General features: G+C 39.9%; 2 protein-coding genes across 3 annotated transcripts; both read right to left on the bottom strand.

The window, feature by feature from the left end:
- Window positions 1–591: 591 nt before the first annotated feature.
- Window positions 592–8,718, bottom strand: odad1 (outer dynein arm docking complex subunit 1). Of its 2 annotated transcripts, none has more exons than XM_030418938.1 (15): window positions 8,580–8,718; window positions 7,752–7,830; window positions 7,547–7,646; window positions 7,258–7,447; window positions 7,020–7,145; window positions 6,732–6,845; window positions 6,566–6,633; window positions 6,294–6,481; window positions 3,615–3,749; window positions 3,239–3,321; window positions 2,744–2,912; window positions 1,435–1,598; window positions 1,233–1,336; window positions 1,054–1,144; window positions 592–966 (listed from the first exon to the last, which is right to left on the bottom strand). In XM_030418938.1, the coding sequence occupies exons 2-15, from the start codon at window positions 7,816–7,818 to the stop codon at window positions 865–867; spliced, it is 1,701 nt and encodes a 566-aa protein (XP_030274798.1). In that variant the 5' UTR covers window positions 7,819–7,830; window positions 8,580–8,718; the 3' UTR covers window positions 592–864. The 2 variants fall into 2 exon arrangements, with proteins under 2 accessions (XP_030274798.1, XP_030274799.1); XM_030418939.1 differs by having other exon boundaries at window positions 7,547–7,643.
- A 1,946-nt stretch (window positions 8,719–10,664) lies between these two features.
- Window positions 10,665–16,147, bottom strand: tas1r3 (taste receptor, type 1, member 3). The gene is made up of 8 exons (XM_030418909.1): window positions 15,945–16,147; window positions 15,513–15,813; window positions 13,968–14,324; window positions 13,488–13,883; window positions 13,197–13,403; window positions 12,926–13,046; window positions 11,689–12,059; window positions 10,665–11,607 (listed from the first exon to the last, which is right to left on the bottom strand). Exons 1-8 carry the CDS (start codon window positions 16,145–16,147, stop codon window positions 10,996–10,998), a joined length of 2,568 nt encoding a protein of 855 aa, XP_030274769.1. The 3' UTR covers window positions 10,665–10,995.
- Window positions 16,148–17,305: the final 1,158 nt, after the last annotated feature.

The raw sequence follows: 17,305 nt of genomic DNA, 5'->3' as shown, positions 1-17,305 counted from the left end.
TGTTTCACTGAGCTGTATGTAAAAATATGTTTTCTTAAAATAACTCTTTTGTACAAAGGAAGTTGCTCTCTGTGGCGGTGACTGACATCTTTGCCCCACCACAGGCTGGCTCCAGGATGTTTGGATAAGATGACATTTGAAACTCCTGAAGATCGCACACCGACCGTCTTATTAACAGGGACTGACGTCACTGACTGTGGTGTACATGAACAGAGCACTCATTTAATGTAAATGTCATAAAGGACAGCTTATTTAAGTAATCTCAGAGTCTAAATAAATGAGAGGGATTCAGTCAAACAAATGAGGAAAATCATTATAATTATTCACACCTACAAAAATGTGTTCAAAATCAGTGTGTCGAGTGAATTGAGCGCTAAAAAGCTTCTCACTCTTTTTTGGAAACACAACCAAGGTCTCAGCATGCCAATTATGATTACAAAAGGTTCTGCTGCCCCCAACCTTTCCTTTTGAGCATAGCAGCAAGTATCATGTAATGAAGGCTTGCCAGCGAGGGAGGGCTGTGCTGAGACCAGATTGTGTAGTCGAAGCCAGATGGCAAGTCACACATCAAAAGGACAGCTGGCTACCAGAGTCTGAAAAGGCATCTTTATAGCTACAAACCTAATTAGTTACAACTAAACAAATCACACCAAGATATAATATACAGGCTGTGCCAATGATTCATCATAATAGGTGACATACACATGACATAATCAAGCTTTGAATGTTTCCGTGTGCAAGCTGCAACTTTTCCACATGGCCAATCGAGCTGGTTCATGACCCCGATTGATCTATATTACAATAAAGGCCCTTCAGCTGCAGATGAGGATCTCATTTTTAATATGTGCTGATCAGGTCAACGTGTCAGATCAGTGCGTCTTCCAGAGGGCGCTGTCTGCCGTCCAGCTGACTGATCTTTGATGCTTTGGTTGCCGCCTGCCGGACGGAACTCTCTCTCTGCAGAACCTATAAATCAAATCAATAAAAAGTACTTACTGAACATGACGTAAACCATAAAAAAAATCACTCAAGTGAAGGATTAATCGCACTAACCCTTTCCATTATTCTTCTGCGAAGTTCATCTTGGGAAAGTGGCTGTTCTTCCTCATCAGTGACAGGAGACTCTTCTGCTTCATAATCCACACTGAGGAGTCCAAAAACAGAGACACACTCATCAACCTGACACTCAAGGTGTTTATAGATTTATCAAAATGAACAGATAAGAGGCCCACCTGTTGATTGTAAGTTGGCTGCCCATATTCTGCTGAAGCAGCTCTGGATTCTGACCCAGAAGGAATGTGGCCAGGTCTTTCGGATTGTACTCCTTTTCTACATCCTGTAAGAAGAGAAAGAAAATAACTTGGTGCTACATACACAACAGGTAGTGTATGTAAGAAAATGTAGGACAGAACTGCATGTAGGATGACAGGTTACTTTTGAATTGAGGAAAGCTTGAATTGTGAGTAGCTCGTTGGTCTTCTGTTCCACCAGACCGAGGTAGGACATGATGTTGTTCTCACTGATCCCTGTAGAGGAGCCCAGTGCATCCTCAATCACTGAGCGGTCGCACTCTATTTTGGAGAAGATGCTGTTCAGTTCTGTGAGATAGGAGAAACTCAAGTCAGGAGTATCTAACACTGTCGCTGTCTGCAGTATGTATTATCTTATCTGTAATCACTTGGTGTGTATGTTTTTCAGATAAACATGTATTTTAAGAAAAATCTGTATTTTACAGGTCCGTAATTTCCAGATGTGACAAATGTGTTTTCGTGACAAAAGCAACAACTAGTTGACAATAATTTTAGTGTTTTCCTATAAGAATTACTCAAAGGTGTAACGTCACCCATGTAACTATTAAAAGATTTTTCATTAAAGGTGGATTGTGTATTAATTTTAGCTAAAATTATCACAGAATGCAAATAAACAGCAGTTTTGACATTATAAAGTCTATGTATTGTGCTGTAAAGATATCCACTGAAGTTAGCATGCTAACCAGCTTGCCCCAGCCCATCCTGGTCTAAAGCTCCTGTACCAGCGGTGTAAACACTACCTTAGTACACAAGCTCCAAGTCCGGGCCGCTAGCTGCACAGCTAACTAAGCTTACTTGCAAAGAAAGCTACATTTAGCAGCATTAGCTACATTTAGCAACTGTTAGCGGTTACTCTGGTCATACGTTGCCACCTATTTGTTGTATGTATGAATTCAGCAGGTAGCCAACTCAGTTGCTGCACCTTTAACTATTCCTGATTGTTCTTTGTAAGTGTCTTTTCCCACCTGACATGATGTGCACTGAATAAAAGTCTCCAGTTTGTGCTACCAATTAATTTGATTTACACAAAGTAAACACTGTCTTGATTGTCCATATAATTGCTACCAAATTACAACTTTCTAGGAAACTTCCCAGGAAATCAAGACATTTCCGACACTTAAAGGTGCTATATGTAAGAATTGGCCACCTTGATTTCATACTCCCAACAAATAGGGTAACCCGACTACCAGGGGAGTATTGGTATTTACAACATTAGCACAGGAACTCTGGACTGCTGAGAGAAAGAGGTTTTCAGACTTGGGGTTAGCTATTTAACATTAGTGGAAATCTCTTCAACCCAAAACATTGACGTCTTTGACATAACCTAAACATTTTGATTTCTTTACATTCTGTTGATAATGTTCATTAATTGTTCATTATTTTGAAATAAAATTATTACATATTGCATCTCGTAAAACAAATAGTTCCCAAACCTGTTTTAATCTTGTCCAGGATTTCGCTTATGATGCTGGCTTGTTGCTCATAGTCCTCAGCTTGGGACTCAGTTTCCTTTTGCTGCTCAACAATATCTCTCAGCAAAGAGCGATGATCCTGCTCCTGTTTCAAACCTGCTTCCTGACACTGCTCACTCTCTGCTTGTATCTGCAGACAAACACATGCCATGTGAACAGAAGAACTGATAGATCACTGCTTTGAGCTAAAGAAAACTACATCCTCCCTTTCAGTCATTATAACTGCTGTCAAAAATGACCTCCTTAGCTTTCATTCACATTCCTAAAACTAATTAGAATTCTCTAAGAAGTTTCCAATGCCTAGCCTTTTAAGTTCTTAACATAAAATGCTTGTAATCTTTATACAAGAAATTAAGAGTGTTCTTCTGTCACACTGAATACGATATTTTATGAAGCTAAAAATGGAAGAAATGAATGAGGAGTGTGTCCACAGGCACAGTCAAGAAGAGGACTCACCTGGCTGATTCGATCCCTCAGTGCCTCGGCCTCGTTGTTTTGCTCATTTACAAAATTGAAGAGTGCAAAGTTCTGGTCTTCATCTACACAGCGAAACACCAACACAGAAGAGGGATGCATTTACATTTCTTAAACTGAGACAGATTATTCTTCTTATCAAAGTGGGACCTTAAATATATTTAGCTTGAGTGTTTAGTGTTCCTCTAAACCTCTGTTCTGTCCATCTCAAAGTAAAGAGATGTCTGTAATTGCCATTGTCTATACATTAAACACAACAGTAAGCAAGATGGGTTCCACAGCCAAAAACAACTGTAAGAAGCACTGTCTATGTTTATGGCTGATTATGAAATAGTCAGGTGAAGGTATTAAGATGTACCCTGGATGAACCTGGTGACCTGCATGTCCAGGTTGTCCTCCCCTGTCACAGTCTGGATCCTTTTAAACACCTCCTCCAGAGCGTCCAGGGACTCTTCCCCTGAGTCCATCCTCCTCTGCTCCTTCAGCTCTGACACTGGGACAAACAAGCGGCATTAACATCACCTCAGTATTGTCGAAACAATCCAGTGTTTCCCCTACCATTGTTCAGGCCGCCAGGACAAGGAGACCTGCCGCCAGGCCAAAATAAAAATCAATATGCCAAAAATAAGCCACCTATCAATTCATTTATAAATCAATAATAATTTACATTAGGAGCGCCTCTGTGCAGCGCAACGTGAGTCAACCTGTTTCGTTGCCTAGTAACGATGCGAGTACCGCTTCTGATAGCGCGGGCATACATTCTGGGATGTTTAAGGTTTGTTAGCTAACCAACTATGGCGCCGCCGAAGCAAAAAAATAATAATATCGCGGGTGACAGACAACTTAATATAAAGAAATGTTTCTGCCAAACTCCGGAGCCAAGGAAAATAGATGAAGGGAGAGTAACAGAGGCAACTCCAGAAAAAATGACAGGTGCAGGTGAGACGGAAGAAAGGGGGGCAGATTGCAGTGGAGAGGGGGGCTGCTCGAGGACCGTTTCTGCCCCTGACACCGGTCCGACTGCCGACCCCTGTCCGACGGGTGACCGCGGGCCCGGACCGACTGGTAACAAAATACAGCTAAACACAGAACATCTGGCTGGGATCCCGAATGGCTTAATAACCATAACTACAGCCCTTGGTTGTACCACACTCCCCATGGTAAGTTTACAATGTGTTGTTTAGCTTATATTTTTGTTCTGATTGAGGAGCTTCTCTCTCTCTCTCTCTTTTTTTTTTTTGGTAAGCAATAAAACCCAGAAAAATCAAAAGAGAACGATGCACACTGTGTGGTTGAAGTGCCAATGTAGCATGTTCCATTTGTACTGTATGCACCTTAATAAGTCACTCTCTCCTTGTGATCTTGAATACACTCTGGTTGAACAAAAAATTGAATGCAAATATAATAATTGTGGAATTGCAGACTGCTTGCTGTGCCACCTGACTTAATCCAACTGCACCAATACACCATCCCATGCGTCTGGTCTATTTAGGGTTTTTTTCGGTGGGTAACACCGGGCCTGAAAACAATTCTAGGGGAAACACTGCAATCTATTAATGACGTTAACATTAACATGTTTCTTATCACTTGTTTCCTTTTTGTAACAGTGCTGCTACCAGTGGCTGAAACAAGTTAACATACAAGTGAAAAGGATCCTTTTATTTATTACAGTGCTCATTGGCAGGACTGAATGTACTGTTTGTGTCTGAGCCAATATGATTTCTTAACACTGTTTCTGCTTTAAAATCCTGTTGCCTACTACGGTACTGTAAAAAAGTTATGTTCATGTTTTTCCTGACTGAACAGGAATATAAAAAAGTAAATAAAAAAAACAAAACAAGTATTTCTTATACATGTGAGCACATAAAATAATGAAGATGTCATACATTGTGTCAACATTATCAGGTTGCAGTCTACATTCCCCAGGACACAAAGTCAAAAAATGCACTGAAGAACTATTACTTTCTGGGTTTCTACATGTACAGTATATGTACAGTATATTTGTATATAAATAACTGTATACTTTTCTGCAAGTTACAGAAAAATCTTATTGATATTTCATTTCTCTAGTCTTTATTTGCACGTTTGGTATTAAATTAAGTAATCTGCAAGTAACGAAGAGTAATCAGGCTACATTATTTTCATATTGCAATACTTGGACTACGTTACTGAATACATTTTTAAAGTAACCCTCCCAACCCTGCAAATAAGTTGATTCAAATCTGCAAGCGCAACCACTATATGTGTCGGGTATATTTCCAAAACTATGAGAATTCTGTCAAAATAGGGTTGTGCCAAGTGCGAGCCTCATCTCAGCTGTGCCTATATTATGTCATTCTAAATAGGAAGTATTTCACATACTGAACATACATTTGTGAAAACCAGAAAATACTTAACAAATTGTACCATCTTACTAATGAAACTCCATAACGGCTGCTTTCCATATGAAGTTTGACATGGACCAATGACAGGGATTACTGATGAATGTGGATTGTGACATGGAGTTATTATATTTATTCATGTGGCTATGTTTAGTCACTATTGAACTTTACTACCATCTACTAGGATATAAGATGTATGGCACTTATTTCACCAAGGCCAAATGTCCTGTCTCACAGTTGTTATTATTCTACAGACAAGGAATAATGAATCAATGTTCAAGATTCAAAGACTGTTTCTTTAAATGTTTACTTTTGAATCAGATCTGTACTTGTGTTGGAGTACAACACCGAGAACATACATTATTCCCTAAAACCTCTCTCCATATGGCTACAGTAGGCTCTTTTTCATCATTTTACGAGGACCTTACGTTTGTGCTACATATTCATCAGATGGGATTCCTCTCCCTCGCTTGTGCTCATGGAATATATTGTAGGAAACTGTGCCTGGTTATTCATGAAGCACACGCTGATAATTGTCGGGATTCCCCACTGAATAATCACTGCCAGTGTTGTTATCATCACTGATAGCATCACTGTCACTTTTCCCATTTTTATGATTATTACTACATTATTAGCTACAGCATAATATGCCTTACTCTGCCTGTGTCCCGTCTCCTGGCCACCCTCCTGCCCACTCCTCTCGCTGCACTTGGTGGTCATGAACTCTTTCAGACTCCACTCATGTGCAATAACCCTCTCCAGTTCCTTCATCTCAGTGTTAAACTGGGCAAGGTCCTTCACTGCCTTCTCCCTCATCATGGTCATCTTGGACTGGGCTTCTTCCCTGAGATACAAGATATTGAGCAATCATGAATGTCATACCACAGCCCTGACTTTTACTATGTTACACAACTGGCTCAAATCTGACCTGACATCATAAGCAGCAGTGGACAGGCTGACGATTTCCCCGATCTTCTTGCGGATATCGTACAGTTCCTACAACCCACAAGAGCCAATGCAGAGAGGTGCTTGAGTAATGGACTAAATAACAAGGATGCTAAACAAAAAAAATCATCTGTGGTGTGACCTCTGACCTTGTCCAGCCTTTTTTGTAACTGCTGGAAACGGACACGCTCAATATGAAGAGACTGTAACTCTTCTCTCAGCTGGCTGTTCCTGGTCAGTTGCTCATTGAAGCAAGTTAAGGCCTGAGCAAGACACAGAAAATATGCAAACCATACAATACAATAATATGTTAAGATATGTGCTTGTGGAAATGTATTATAAATGAACAATGAACAAGAATATAACCTCAACATGGTAATGATATGAGATCTGTCTGTTTTAAAGGTGTTTTCGTTGTATTGAGTTTCATGGCTTACTCTGTCCAGTTTGTATTCCAGAGTGCGTATGGCCTTTCGAGTCCGTCGATCCTCAGACTTCTGTTTATTACCAGTGCTGACCTCCCCTTTTCTCAGCCCCGCAAGCTTCAACTGCATGTTTGCGATCTGCACACATTACAAACACATGACGGATAACCTTGATTTGTGACCAAAATTGCGATTAAACATGAAGTGATGCGAAAATTATAATCCTAAAAGTGAAAAGGACTTATTTTACCTCTTTCTCTATATCGTTTTGACACTGCTTTTCTTTCCCCAGCTCTTCCTTCAGCATGTCTTGCTGCCCCAGCAGTGTGCGAAGACGCTGGGTGTCCTCACTGTCCGGCTGTTGCTGTGAAAAGCTCTTGCGCGCACTTTTGTTTCTATGCAGCTCCTCCTGCTCCTTCAGAAGACTCTCTATCTCCTGCCTTTTATCCACATCACACATCAACAGCCGATCAGGCAAATTTTACAAAACAGCAAACTAAAACAGCTGAAAATGTGATATAGGTGTGGTGATTATTCACTGTTGTTTGCGGATCGGCTCGCGGGCCTGAAGGCTGTAGGCCTGCCGATCTCCTTCCATGATCCTGAACTGTCTTTGCAGTTTGGCTATCTCTGCTTCTGCTTTAATAGAAAAAAATAAAATAAACATCACATGCACATTATAGCTATTTCAACAACAAAAGATAGACAGCATCAACATCGAATAGTCAATAACAACAACATTACCTGTGCCATCAGTATCCATCTCACTGATATCTGAGCGCGCACTTATGGCTGATCTGCCTCGAGGCATGGTGACGCTGGGCTTCAAGAGACAAACATAAACAACAAAGTGATGCTGAGCGAGTGTAAATGTCATCTTCTCTGACCATTAAGTTTAATTAATAATAGACATTTAGTCCCATATTCAGCTTTGAAACCCAGACTGAAATCTGAATATGACACTAAAAAGTAACCTTTTTTCAGTGATAACCAGGGAGCATCTTTTGATTGACAGACCTTGTCTGTGTTTTACATCACTGAAGTCAGCCTTAAACGAAGAATGGGAAATTATATCCAGTATATCCATTTCCTACATTAGTTTTGAAGTGGCAGTTTATGTGAGAGAAATGCTATAGATATAATTTGTCTTTTTGTCTTAAGTATTTACTTGAAAAGCAAGTACATAATCTATTTAATTTGATTGATGCATTCTTTAACAGCACAGAATGTGAAGTTTCTCCCCAATAGTTTTACATTGAACAACGCACATTTACAGTATTCTCACAAACATCAAGTGTGCACTGCTCTAGGTCGCTTCGTTCATAATGTTGAATTTAGGTTTAATCCAATGCATCATAAACAAAAACAGGCAATCTAAAACTGCTCACAACACACATTCGCCAGTAGCTACCTAGGTTAGCTTGACAAAATAAAAGTAAACAACCGTGGGTAGCCATGGATCTTGCTAACTGTCAAGGAGAAATATTGAGCATTTGCCGGTTATAGTTAGGTGACATTTGAAAGATATCGAAGAAGTGTCTACTGTCAAGGAAAAATAAGAAATGATCTCACCAGTTCAAAGTTTTTAAAAAGTCAAAACTCAGCGTCACCTCTGAGGACACACAGCAGCCTGAGTTGATAGCAACCGTTGCTAAGGACTTCGAGACTCCTGCTCCCTGAGTTCTGCCTCTCAGGCAGCCGTGACGTTTCCGGTGCGCGCGCGGCCTGGTAAAGCTGTATCGCCCAGTTTATATCCGTCTACAGCTGTTTTCATCTGGATATATAACAGTCATAACTACACATACAACTAACTTTATGTCCGTGGTAATAGCAAAGGTATTTCTGTAACGTTTCTTGAAACCGAATAATCACAATTGTAGCTAGACTTTTATTAACATGATTTACAGATGGGTAATGTATAAAATGAAGAATTGATCTCTATTGCAATTATCCTTATGACTGTCCATTATTTTACCTGCTCAATGGCCTAGATTATAAGCAGTCCAGTCTTTTTTTTTACCTGCTGAAATACCTTTGAAGGACAATACAACTCATAAGAGGCTGTATTTCACCTGCCAAAAAGTGATTGCAGCTCCTACCTTGTGACTGAAAGGTTGTTTCTGCATCAAAATGACTTGATTGCACTCTCGTGGTTATATTTGACGCATTATAACCAATCCAGTCCTTTTTACCTGTTGAAATACCTTTAAAGGACCAATACAACTCATGAACGGCTGTATTTCGCCTGCCAAAAAGTAATTACAGCTCCTACCTTGTGACTGAAAGGTTGTTTCTGCATCAAATTGACTTCATTTCACTCTTGGTGGTTATATTTGACAGATTATAACAAATCCAGGTTATAATCTAGGGCATCTAGGGTATGGACGGTCATAAGGATAATTGCAATAGAGAGCAATTCTTTATTTTATACATTGCCCATCTGTAAATCATGTTAATAACAACTTAGTTTAAACTTTAAGTCAATTTTTGATAATTATTATAGTATGAAGGTAGGCTAATATTATGGCCAATAGTATTTTTCACTTTGGTACAAATGAAAGTCACCCATAAGAATCATAGTTGAGTAAAAGTCTAAAACCATTTAATGTTCAATGTAGTTAAAAATCGAAAGTGATTTTCTGGCGATAAAGGCCAAATCCCAAATTGTACAGTAAAAGTAAATTATACCTGTATTTACATGGTTGCATACTGTGTACTTTGGTTGGATTGATTATGGGCCTGATTGTCAGAATCTGTTTTTTTAAAGGTGCACTATGTAGTTTTAGGGAAGACATTTTAATCAGAAGAGAAAGATCTTCATTGACTGATTTTGTTTTATGCCTAAATAAACTAAATAAACAAACTCTTTGTTTTCAGGAAGGAATAAACTGAATAAACAAACTGACTATAAAGGGAAACACAATTTCATACTGTTTATATTTGGTGGACCCTGACACCTTTCTAGCTTCAATCAGTGATTTGGCTCTGGCTTTGGCTCTGAGACAGCATGCAATTTGCAAAGTAACTTGGAACTAAGGTTCGAAAAATTTGTAAAAAGTGCAATATTTGCCTCCAAAATGTAGTGAACTGGAAGTAGAAAAAAGTAGACCATGTAAATGGGTTCAACTCCCAGCCCGGGTCCCTTTGCTGCGTATCACTCCCCCTCTCTCTCCCCCTGTGTCCTGTCATATCTTCAGCTGACCTATCAATAAAAGGCCAAAAAAATACTTTAAAAAAAAGTGTACTTATTTATATTCCAACACCTTCGCCATCACTGGCCTCTCTCAGATAAATCTTATCAGCATATATGGTGTCCAGTATATGCAAACACAGAACTTAATGCAGAAAAGATGCTTGCAGCATAAATTATTAAATTTACAGTTTCTGACTTCCAGTTTTATTTTGGACAGTAAAGTTTATTGTTAAATTGTAAACGTTACGTTTGTGTGTTTGTACATAAGCAAGTATCAGCTTACAAATTGATATTGGTATTTGCATCAGCATCGGTCCCCAAAATCCAATGTTGGCTTTAACTTCTTTTTTTTTTAAATGCAGGATATTGGAACATTTAATTATTTGAACTAAGGATCTGAAGAGTACATATGGGTCGGTGCCACTTAGGGGGAAAGATTAAACAACAAAGAAAATTCCAAAACAAAATTTTTATTTGTCTTTATGTTATGTATGTTGGATAAATCACAGCAATGTCCCATAAAAAAGGGAAAAAAACAAACGAACAATAAAACGTTTTCTGTCAAAAAGTCTATTCCTACAATAAACCCACTGTGGTCTCTTTATTATAATAAAATTATACAAAATGTACATAAAGGCACTGTTTCTATAGAGTGTATATGAGCTTTTGTTTTTCATGATTACAGATTCATATTACATTATTGATCAACTTATAGCTATACAGTAGTTTTCATCCTAGACCTTAACTAGTTCATTCACAAACAATATTCGTTCACATACAAAGCAAATTTTAATTTTACATGACTTTTGATGATTGCTCTGATTCTGTCTGTGACTTTGGTTCCTCCTCAATTGGTGTTGGTGGAACGCCCTCAAGGAAGGTACAGAAGTGCTCGGCCGTATTGAGCTCAGGTTTGGTCAGCAGCAGGTAGCATTTTGGGAAGTAGTAGGCTGCCACCAGTCCGAAGTCACTTGCCAGGGTGAACGAAACATGGACAATAGACTTGTATTTGACCTGATTCTGGCCAATGTAAATTGGAATAAAGGTCACCCAAATCACACAGTAGATCAGGGAGGCAAAAGTGATGTCCCTTGCAAGGTTGTACTGATGAAGAGGCTTTATTGCCATGAAAGTGCACATGAATGATATCAGGGCCAGTGCACTGATGAAACCTTCCATTAAAGCAAGTCCAGTCAAGGGTTCCACTGGGCATGCGAGAAATGTTTTCACAAAGTCTATTTTCATGTCTGCCATGTATTTAGACAGCGAGGGCCCTTCCTCAACAAACCAGCCACAGATACCAGCCTGCACTACACAGCAGACCAGCACAAACAGCCAGATTCCTGGGCCTCTGAGTACATGCAGGTGAGAGGCAGCCATCTTTGGGAACTCCGATACGTAGAATATCTGTTTGAAAAGAAGGGTTTGCAGCCTGATTACAATGTCCGCTCTACAGTACAGTAACACATTTTACCTCACATTCCTTACCTGTAGTGAGATGAATGCGATGATGGACAGGGCCACTGTTTGGAAAATGGAGGTGAGGGGCAGCTGAAGACGACACACCGTATCCCCCGGCTGCCCCAGGAAGAGCAGCAGACTGAGGCAAGCTCCCATCAGACTGAGAAGAGCTACAAAACTCAGTACTCCCCCCGAGGCCTTTACCAAAAAGGTTCCTCTGTGTTTTAGGAACACAACACCCACCGATCCCTGACATACCACCACCAGCACCACAGCCAGCGTCATCGCCAGAGCTTCAGGTGTGTCCCAGGACAGAACGTCAAAGGTGGGTTTAGTGCAATTAGTGCTGCGGTGTTCAGACCATAGACCCTTCTCGCACTGTTGGCACTGAATATCCTCTATGAGTCAGAAAGCACAACAGGACATTTGGTTTGATTAACAAGCACATCATCTAGAAAAAAATACAAACAAACCAGGACTATTGGTGACACTAGCTATATTCAGACTGAGATGCCGCAATAGCACCGCAACAAAGACTCGCTTCTATACAGCCTTTATTTTCACATTGAACCAAGCAGTGCCCGGGATAACGCAGCTTCACTGTGTCATTTTATTCAGTATGCCAGTGTTGTGAAACCTAAGCAAACTGTTTACAATCATATGAATGCCGTTGTAATGTGTTGTGATTGAGATTTTGACTCACCATGCACTGTGGAAAGTGACAAAGTGAGGTTTTTTTGCTCTAAATTGAATAGGGCATCAGTAAAGAGTCTGGCTCTGTAGAGGGATGCTGTTTTCCTGAGGGGGAGTTTAAGAAAAAGGCTGGGTTGGGAGGGCTGACCGGTTCCCGGTGACAATTTCTTAATAAGTGTGTTGTTTTCTCTAGGTAAGCTGCCAAAGACAGTAACAACAACAACCTAATAGGGGAAGTTTTTGCTCAAAATCATGTCACATGATGACCTCCAGTCAATTGTGGAAGCTGCCTGCCGCTGCCGTTTTTCAGGCAAATTTTTCAGGCGTGACAGTGACTTTTTTCCGTAAGATCTGAATTTTTAATGATGTGTCTGTAAATGAGCTTAAGAAATACCGGCAGGCAGGCTAGCTGTTTCCCCCTGTTTCTACTCTTTATGCTAAGCTAAGCTATCCGGTTGTTGCCTGCAGCTTCATATTTATTGTACATCAATCTTCTCATGTCATTCTCGGAAAAGACAGTAAATGAGTTTATATCCCAACATGTATATGCAAATATGGACAACCGCATTACCTTCATTTGCCTGGTAAGTGCCGGCCAAACAATCAATACAATCAAAACAGCAGGAATGGAAGCCTTTGACTCTGCGGACCTGTCCTGAATCACAATTTGATGAACAAGTGGACTGAGGAGCCTGCAAAAGGATTTTTGTGTTAAAAAAAATGCAAAATTTCAGTTACTCAAACTGGATTATGATTAGGTGGCTTTTAATCACAAAGCTTTTAAAATGTACAGTATGTTTTTTAAGGTTTACATCAAATTACTAGTAAATTGCTGGAATTACCTTTGAGTCTTCAGTGTGCCATTTGAACAAGGACCTGTTGATGACCAGTTCTTTTTCAAAGTATCCAATATCAATAAAGTCTACTTTTCCAGAGTCTGTCCAATTCCACTCAAGCAAATTGTATCCTATGTTTGGGTTGCCATCGCTGTCAAAAGCTAAGTGTGTGCCGTTCACGTCTACAGATGTATTCCTTAAAGTCTCCAACAGCTGTAAAATAAAGTTTTTGTGATTTTTTTTAAAGAGTTGTATTTAAACAAAAAAAGTCACCTGTAAAACAGACAAAAAGATCACCTTCCAAGGATAGATTTTGGTGTCAGGTCCCCGCTCACAGGCAGTTGCACTGCATCCCAGCAGGTTGTGCAGTGCCTGTGCCACACTGTAGATGGCAGCATACACACTGAAAGCTGTGCGCTGCAGCACAGGCTTTGTCACCAAGGTAATGTTTTTAGATGAGAAGCTCCAGCATTGTGGGCAGGGATTGAGAGGATCTGGTGGTGGTGACCTGTCCTCACTCAGTTTACTGAAGAGCTCCCGTGTGTAATTAGTGAGCATATCCAGGGTCTGCGTCCTGTCAGTAAATCCAATGATTGTACCGACTTTTTGGATATCGGGGATAGAAGTAATTTGAGTATGGATGGACCAACTTGTGCTGCCAATCCACACACCTGTTACATTCCTCCTGATAATCTGGGGGAAATTGGATTAATGACTACATTGAATTGATTGTATCGACCAACTACATGTAATAATTGTTTAAAATGCTTCACTAACCTCTTTAAAAAAGACCGAAGCTGGATCTACGAGAGAAAAGACCACTACCACTCCGACTTTGGTTGCATTTATATTGTCGATGATGGTTTCGATCACTGGTGCAGGGTCAGTGTATACAGGGATCAGCCCCTGATAGGCCACGCAGACTGAGTTATTTGAGGCTACTTTGGAGAATTCCTGCACACCCTGTTGTCCGTATTCCTCCTCACTGCCCACTACCGCCACCCAGTTCCAGTTAAACTTCTTCAGCAGGTGCACTATGGCTTCCACCTGCCATTTGTCACTTGGCACCGTACGGAAGAATGACGGGTAGAGACGTTTGTCACTGAATTTGTCACTTGTGGCGCCATAGCTAATCTGAGGTGAGAAGATTATGAAAGTTATCAATTTTATACCAATTCTGAATTTTACCACACTGATGTTACCCAGGCCTGCCCATTATTGACAGATCTTATTGAGAGATTCACTCATGAAGAAGACATGAAGAAGAATGTGTTTACTGTATTTTGCCGTTGCACAACCTATATAAATCTTTTTCATGTAATACAAAGGCAGAGTGCAGTATTTGCAATTTTAGTGTAACAGGTCAAATATTTGATCAGAATTATTAACAAATGAAAGAAATTTAAAGAATACATTACCACTTTTGCATTCATATTAATTTGGCTTTAAAGTCAAAATACTTTGAAGTCATTTTTCTCAGCATACTTACTGAAGTTCTGTGCTTTGGCTCTGATGCAGTACGCAATCTGCGAAGTAACTTGTAATCAGATGTATCAAAGTTGGAGTAGAGTCCAATATTTGCATCCAAAATGTAGTCTTGTAGAAGTATAAAGTAATAGAAAATGGAAATACTTAAAGGGATTTTGTGGAACTTGTATGTTGAGCTGGAGGCCAGGTCTTATGTTTATGTTAGCGGACTTCATTTCTAATCTAATGTTAGCTACTCTCGCTCTCTGTTAGTGGAGCGAAGAGAGGCACTCGAGAACGTGCATTAAGTCTTATCCTTTGGTCTGTTGCAGAAAATCCGACCGGACTCCTTCACAAACTGTCCACATTCCAGCAGAATTAAACTTGAATAGGCCACTGAGAGATGGGAAGGGTCTCATTTTTCACATCAAGAAAGGATTACTTATACGTATGAATTGTTAAAAATTGATAAATAGAGCCCCTTTAAGTAAAGTACAGGTACTTCAAAAATGTATTAAACAGTACAGTACTTGCACTTAGCCTACATTCCATCACTGCATACGGCCACAGGTTGCAGGATAATTCAAGTAGGCAGCAGTTTTCTATGTCATAATATTGTAAGAAATGAAATAGCCAAAACATTCTAGGATTGACAATAATAACGAACACATTAATCTCTTACTGTATTACATCTTGCTTTGTAAGACAGCTCACTTACCTAATTCTGGAACTGTAGAGGTGTTTAATGTTTAGCTTGAATTTCAAATAGGAATATTTTTGAACAACAAATCTGTCAAATCAACTCAAAAAAGAGGATGTATGTGAACTTATGAAGAGACATAATTTTAACCAAACCTGTGGCATCAGAAAGAATCCCATGAGTTTTCCTATGACTGACACCATTTCCGAGCTATAAGGACCGATCACGGCTGATATGCTGGTCTCATAGTTGGTGTAATTACACTCCACAGATAGCACATTGTCAGACTTTGCAGTGAGGAAAGAGATAGCCGGCTTCACAATGACGGCAGATTGTCTGCATGTGTCATAGATTTCGTAACCCAACTTGATGCCAGGGAGCAGACTTTGGTTTGCGTTGATCTCATCCACTGCATATTTCATTACTAGAGCGAGGCCCAGTCCATACTCATTTATACTGTGGGACCGCAGGCAGAAAAAGACAAAATGGAGGCCTTGTTAGTCAAGTTAGGCACACATCTCAGTGTAGAATCTCAGAAAAGTGGCTCATTGTTTTCCCCTAAAATACTGTATTTCATAACCCATTACCTTTCACAGCTGATGTTGTCAGGCTCCCTCCTCTGGCTGAGGTTGCTGGTGAGGTCGTTAATGGGAAAGAGCCCTCCGAGGATAATGTCTCCGGACAAATTGAAGAGATTGGTTGAAATATTTTGGAACCATTCGGGTGAACTGGCGCTGTAGCTCAGTCCAAACGCCCAGACCAAAACCAGCGTAACGGCTAGTGCAGCCATGCTGCGGATTAGCCGAAGATGGAGGCTGGAGTGCATGTGCATGTGCATCAGTACATCAGGAGATTTTGTTGTATGCAAACTCATTGGAAAGCCCAACGGCGGATTGGTGCAAATGGCCCCACCCCTGTCCCGGACACCTGAGGTGTAATTCCAAGTAACTGCAAATCATCTGACATGACCATTTAAATAATAACCTATATTTACATTTGTGGTACAAATGGACATGAAATGAAAGATCATTAAAATTTATAATCAACATATTTATTTTTTATTTTTGAATAAAACAAAAGACAATTGCTGTGGTATTATTGGTCCTTTTATTATAATTTTGTCGAAGGAAAGGCCGTGAATGGTGGCATCTTGTTTGTTGGCACTGTATTTACGAAGGAAAGACTCACCTTGTGTTTGTGTGTGTGTCTGTTTGTGTGTTGTGCAGGAGGGTTTCATCTATCCGGAGCATTTTCCTGACATTTGCTTGTGGTTTGCTCTTTGATACTCTTTGGTGTAACTATCTGTCAGGAGATGATCCCATATGCGCAGTAAACTCCTTTCTGCCCACGCACCTGGGGTTGTTATCACAGCAAAACCTCACAAGTATCACTTTGTAAATATTTAGTTTCTGTGAGTGGCTCATCGTGTCATTTTAGTATACATTATTATATATTATATACTACACTAATGTTGTTACTGCAACCAGTGTGCAGTTATGAAACAAACTGCAGTGAGTTCAAACTGGACACTTTTAATGCTCATAATGCAACATGCTTTTATTGTATGTTGTCATTTTCTCATCGCGTTTTGCATCCACCTCAGTGTTGGTTTTGCATTTTCATTTGCATGCAAAACCATTGCTCGATGTCTGTCACCCATACAAGCAAATTGAAACATTCCCTCCCGAGATATTTTCATAAACCTACAGCAGACTTAACTTCTTTTGAATGGTATTTTTTTTTTAATTAAACATTGAGCAAACCTTAAATATGCCCAATTAGCGTGATCGTACAACTAGAAAGGGACAATAGCTAAGCTTGACTGAAGGTGTTGAAAAGACATTGACAGGTTGTCATTGTAAGAGCCTTCTGTTCACCTGAAGTGCACCAGTGACGGAGGAAACTTAAGCTCCCAGACAAAACCAGTGTAATTTCAGGCAAACGTGAA

The sequence above is a fragment of the Sparus aurata genome, chromosome 6 (assembly GCF_900880675.1).
Source record: "Sparus aurata chromosome 6, fSpaAur1.1, whole genome shotgun sequence".
In the NCBI taxonomy this organism is placed as follows: domain Eukaryota; kingdom Metazoa; phylum Chordata; class Actinopteri; order Spariformes; family Sparidae; genus Sparus; species Sparus aurata.
Note: the sequence above shows the minus strand (reverse complement) of the source record. Positions and strands in the feature narration are given on the sequence as shown.

Coding starts and splice junctions, on each gene's coding strand:
- odad1 (XM_030418938.1), bottom strand. CDS start 7,818: ATGCCTCGAGGCAGATCAGCCATAAGTGCGCGCTCAGATATCAGTGAG. Junction 1,599..2,743: donor CCTGGACAAGATTAAAACAG/GTTTGGGAACTA, acceptor CCTATCTCACAG/AACTGAACAGCATCTTCTCC. Junction 1,145..1,232: donor AGCCAACTTACAATCAACAG/GTGGGCCTCTTA, acceptor TGGACTCCTCAG/TGTGGATTATGAAGCAGAAG.
- tas1r3 (XM_030418909.1), bottom strand. CDS start 16,147: ATGGCTGCACTAGCCGTTACGCTGGTTTTGGTCTGGGCGTTTGGACTG. Junction 13,884..13,967: donor CTTCGGTCTTTTTTAAAGAG/GTTAGTGAAGCA, acceptor AATTTCCCCCAG/ATTATCAGGAGGAATGTAAC. Junction 13,047..13,196: donor GGCACACTGAAGACTCAAAG/GTAATTCCAGCA, acceptor ATCCTTTTGCAG/GCTCCTCAGTCCACTTGTTC.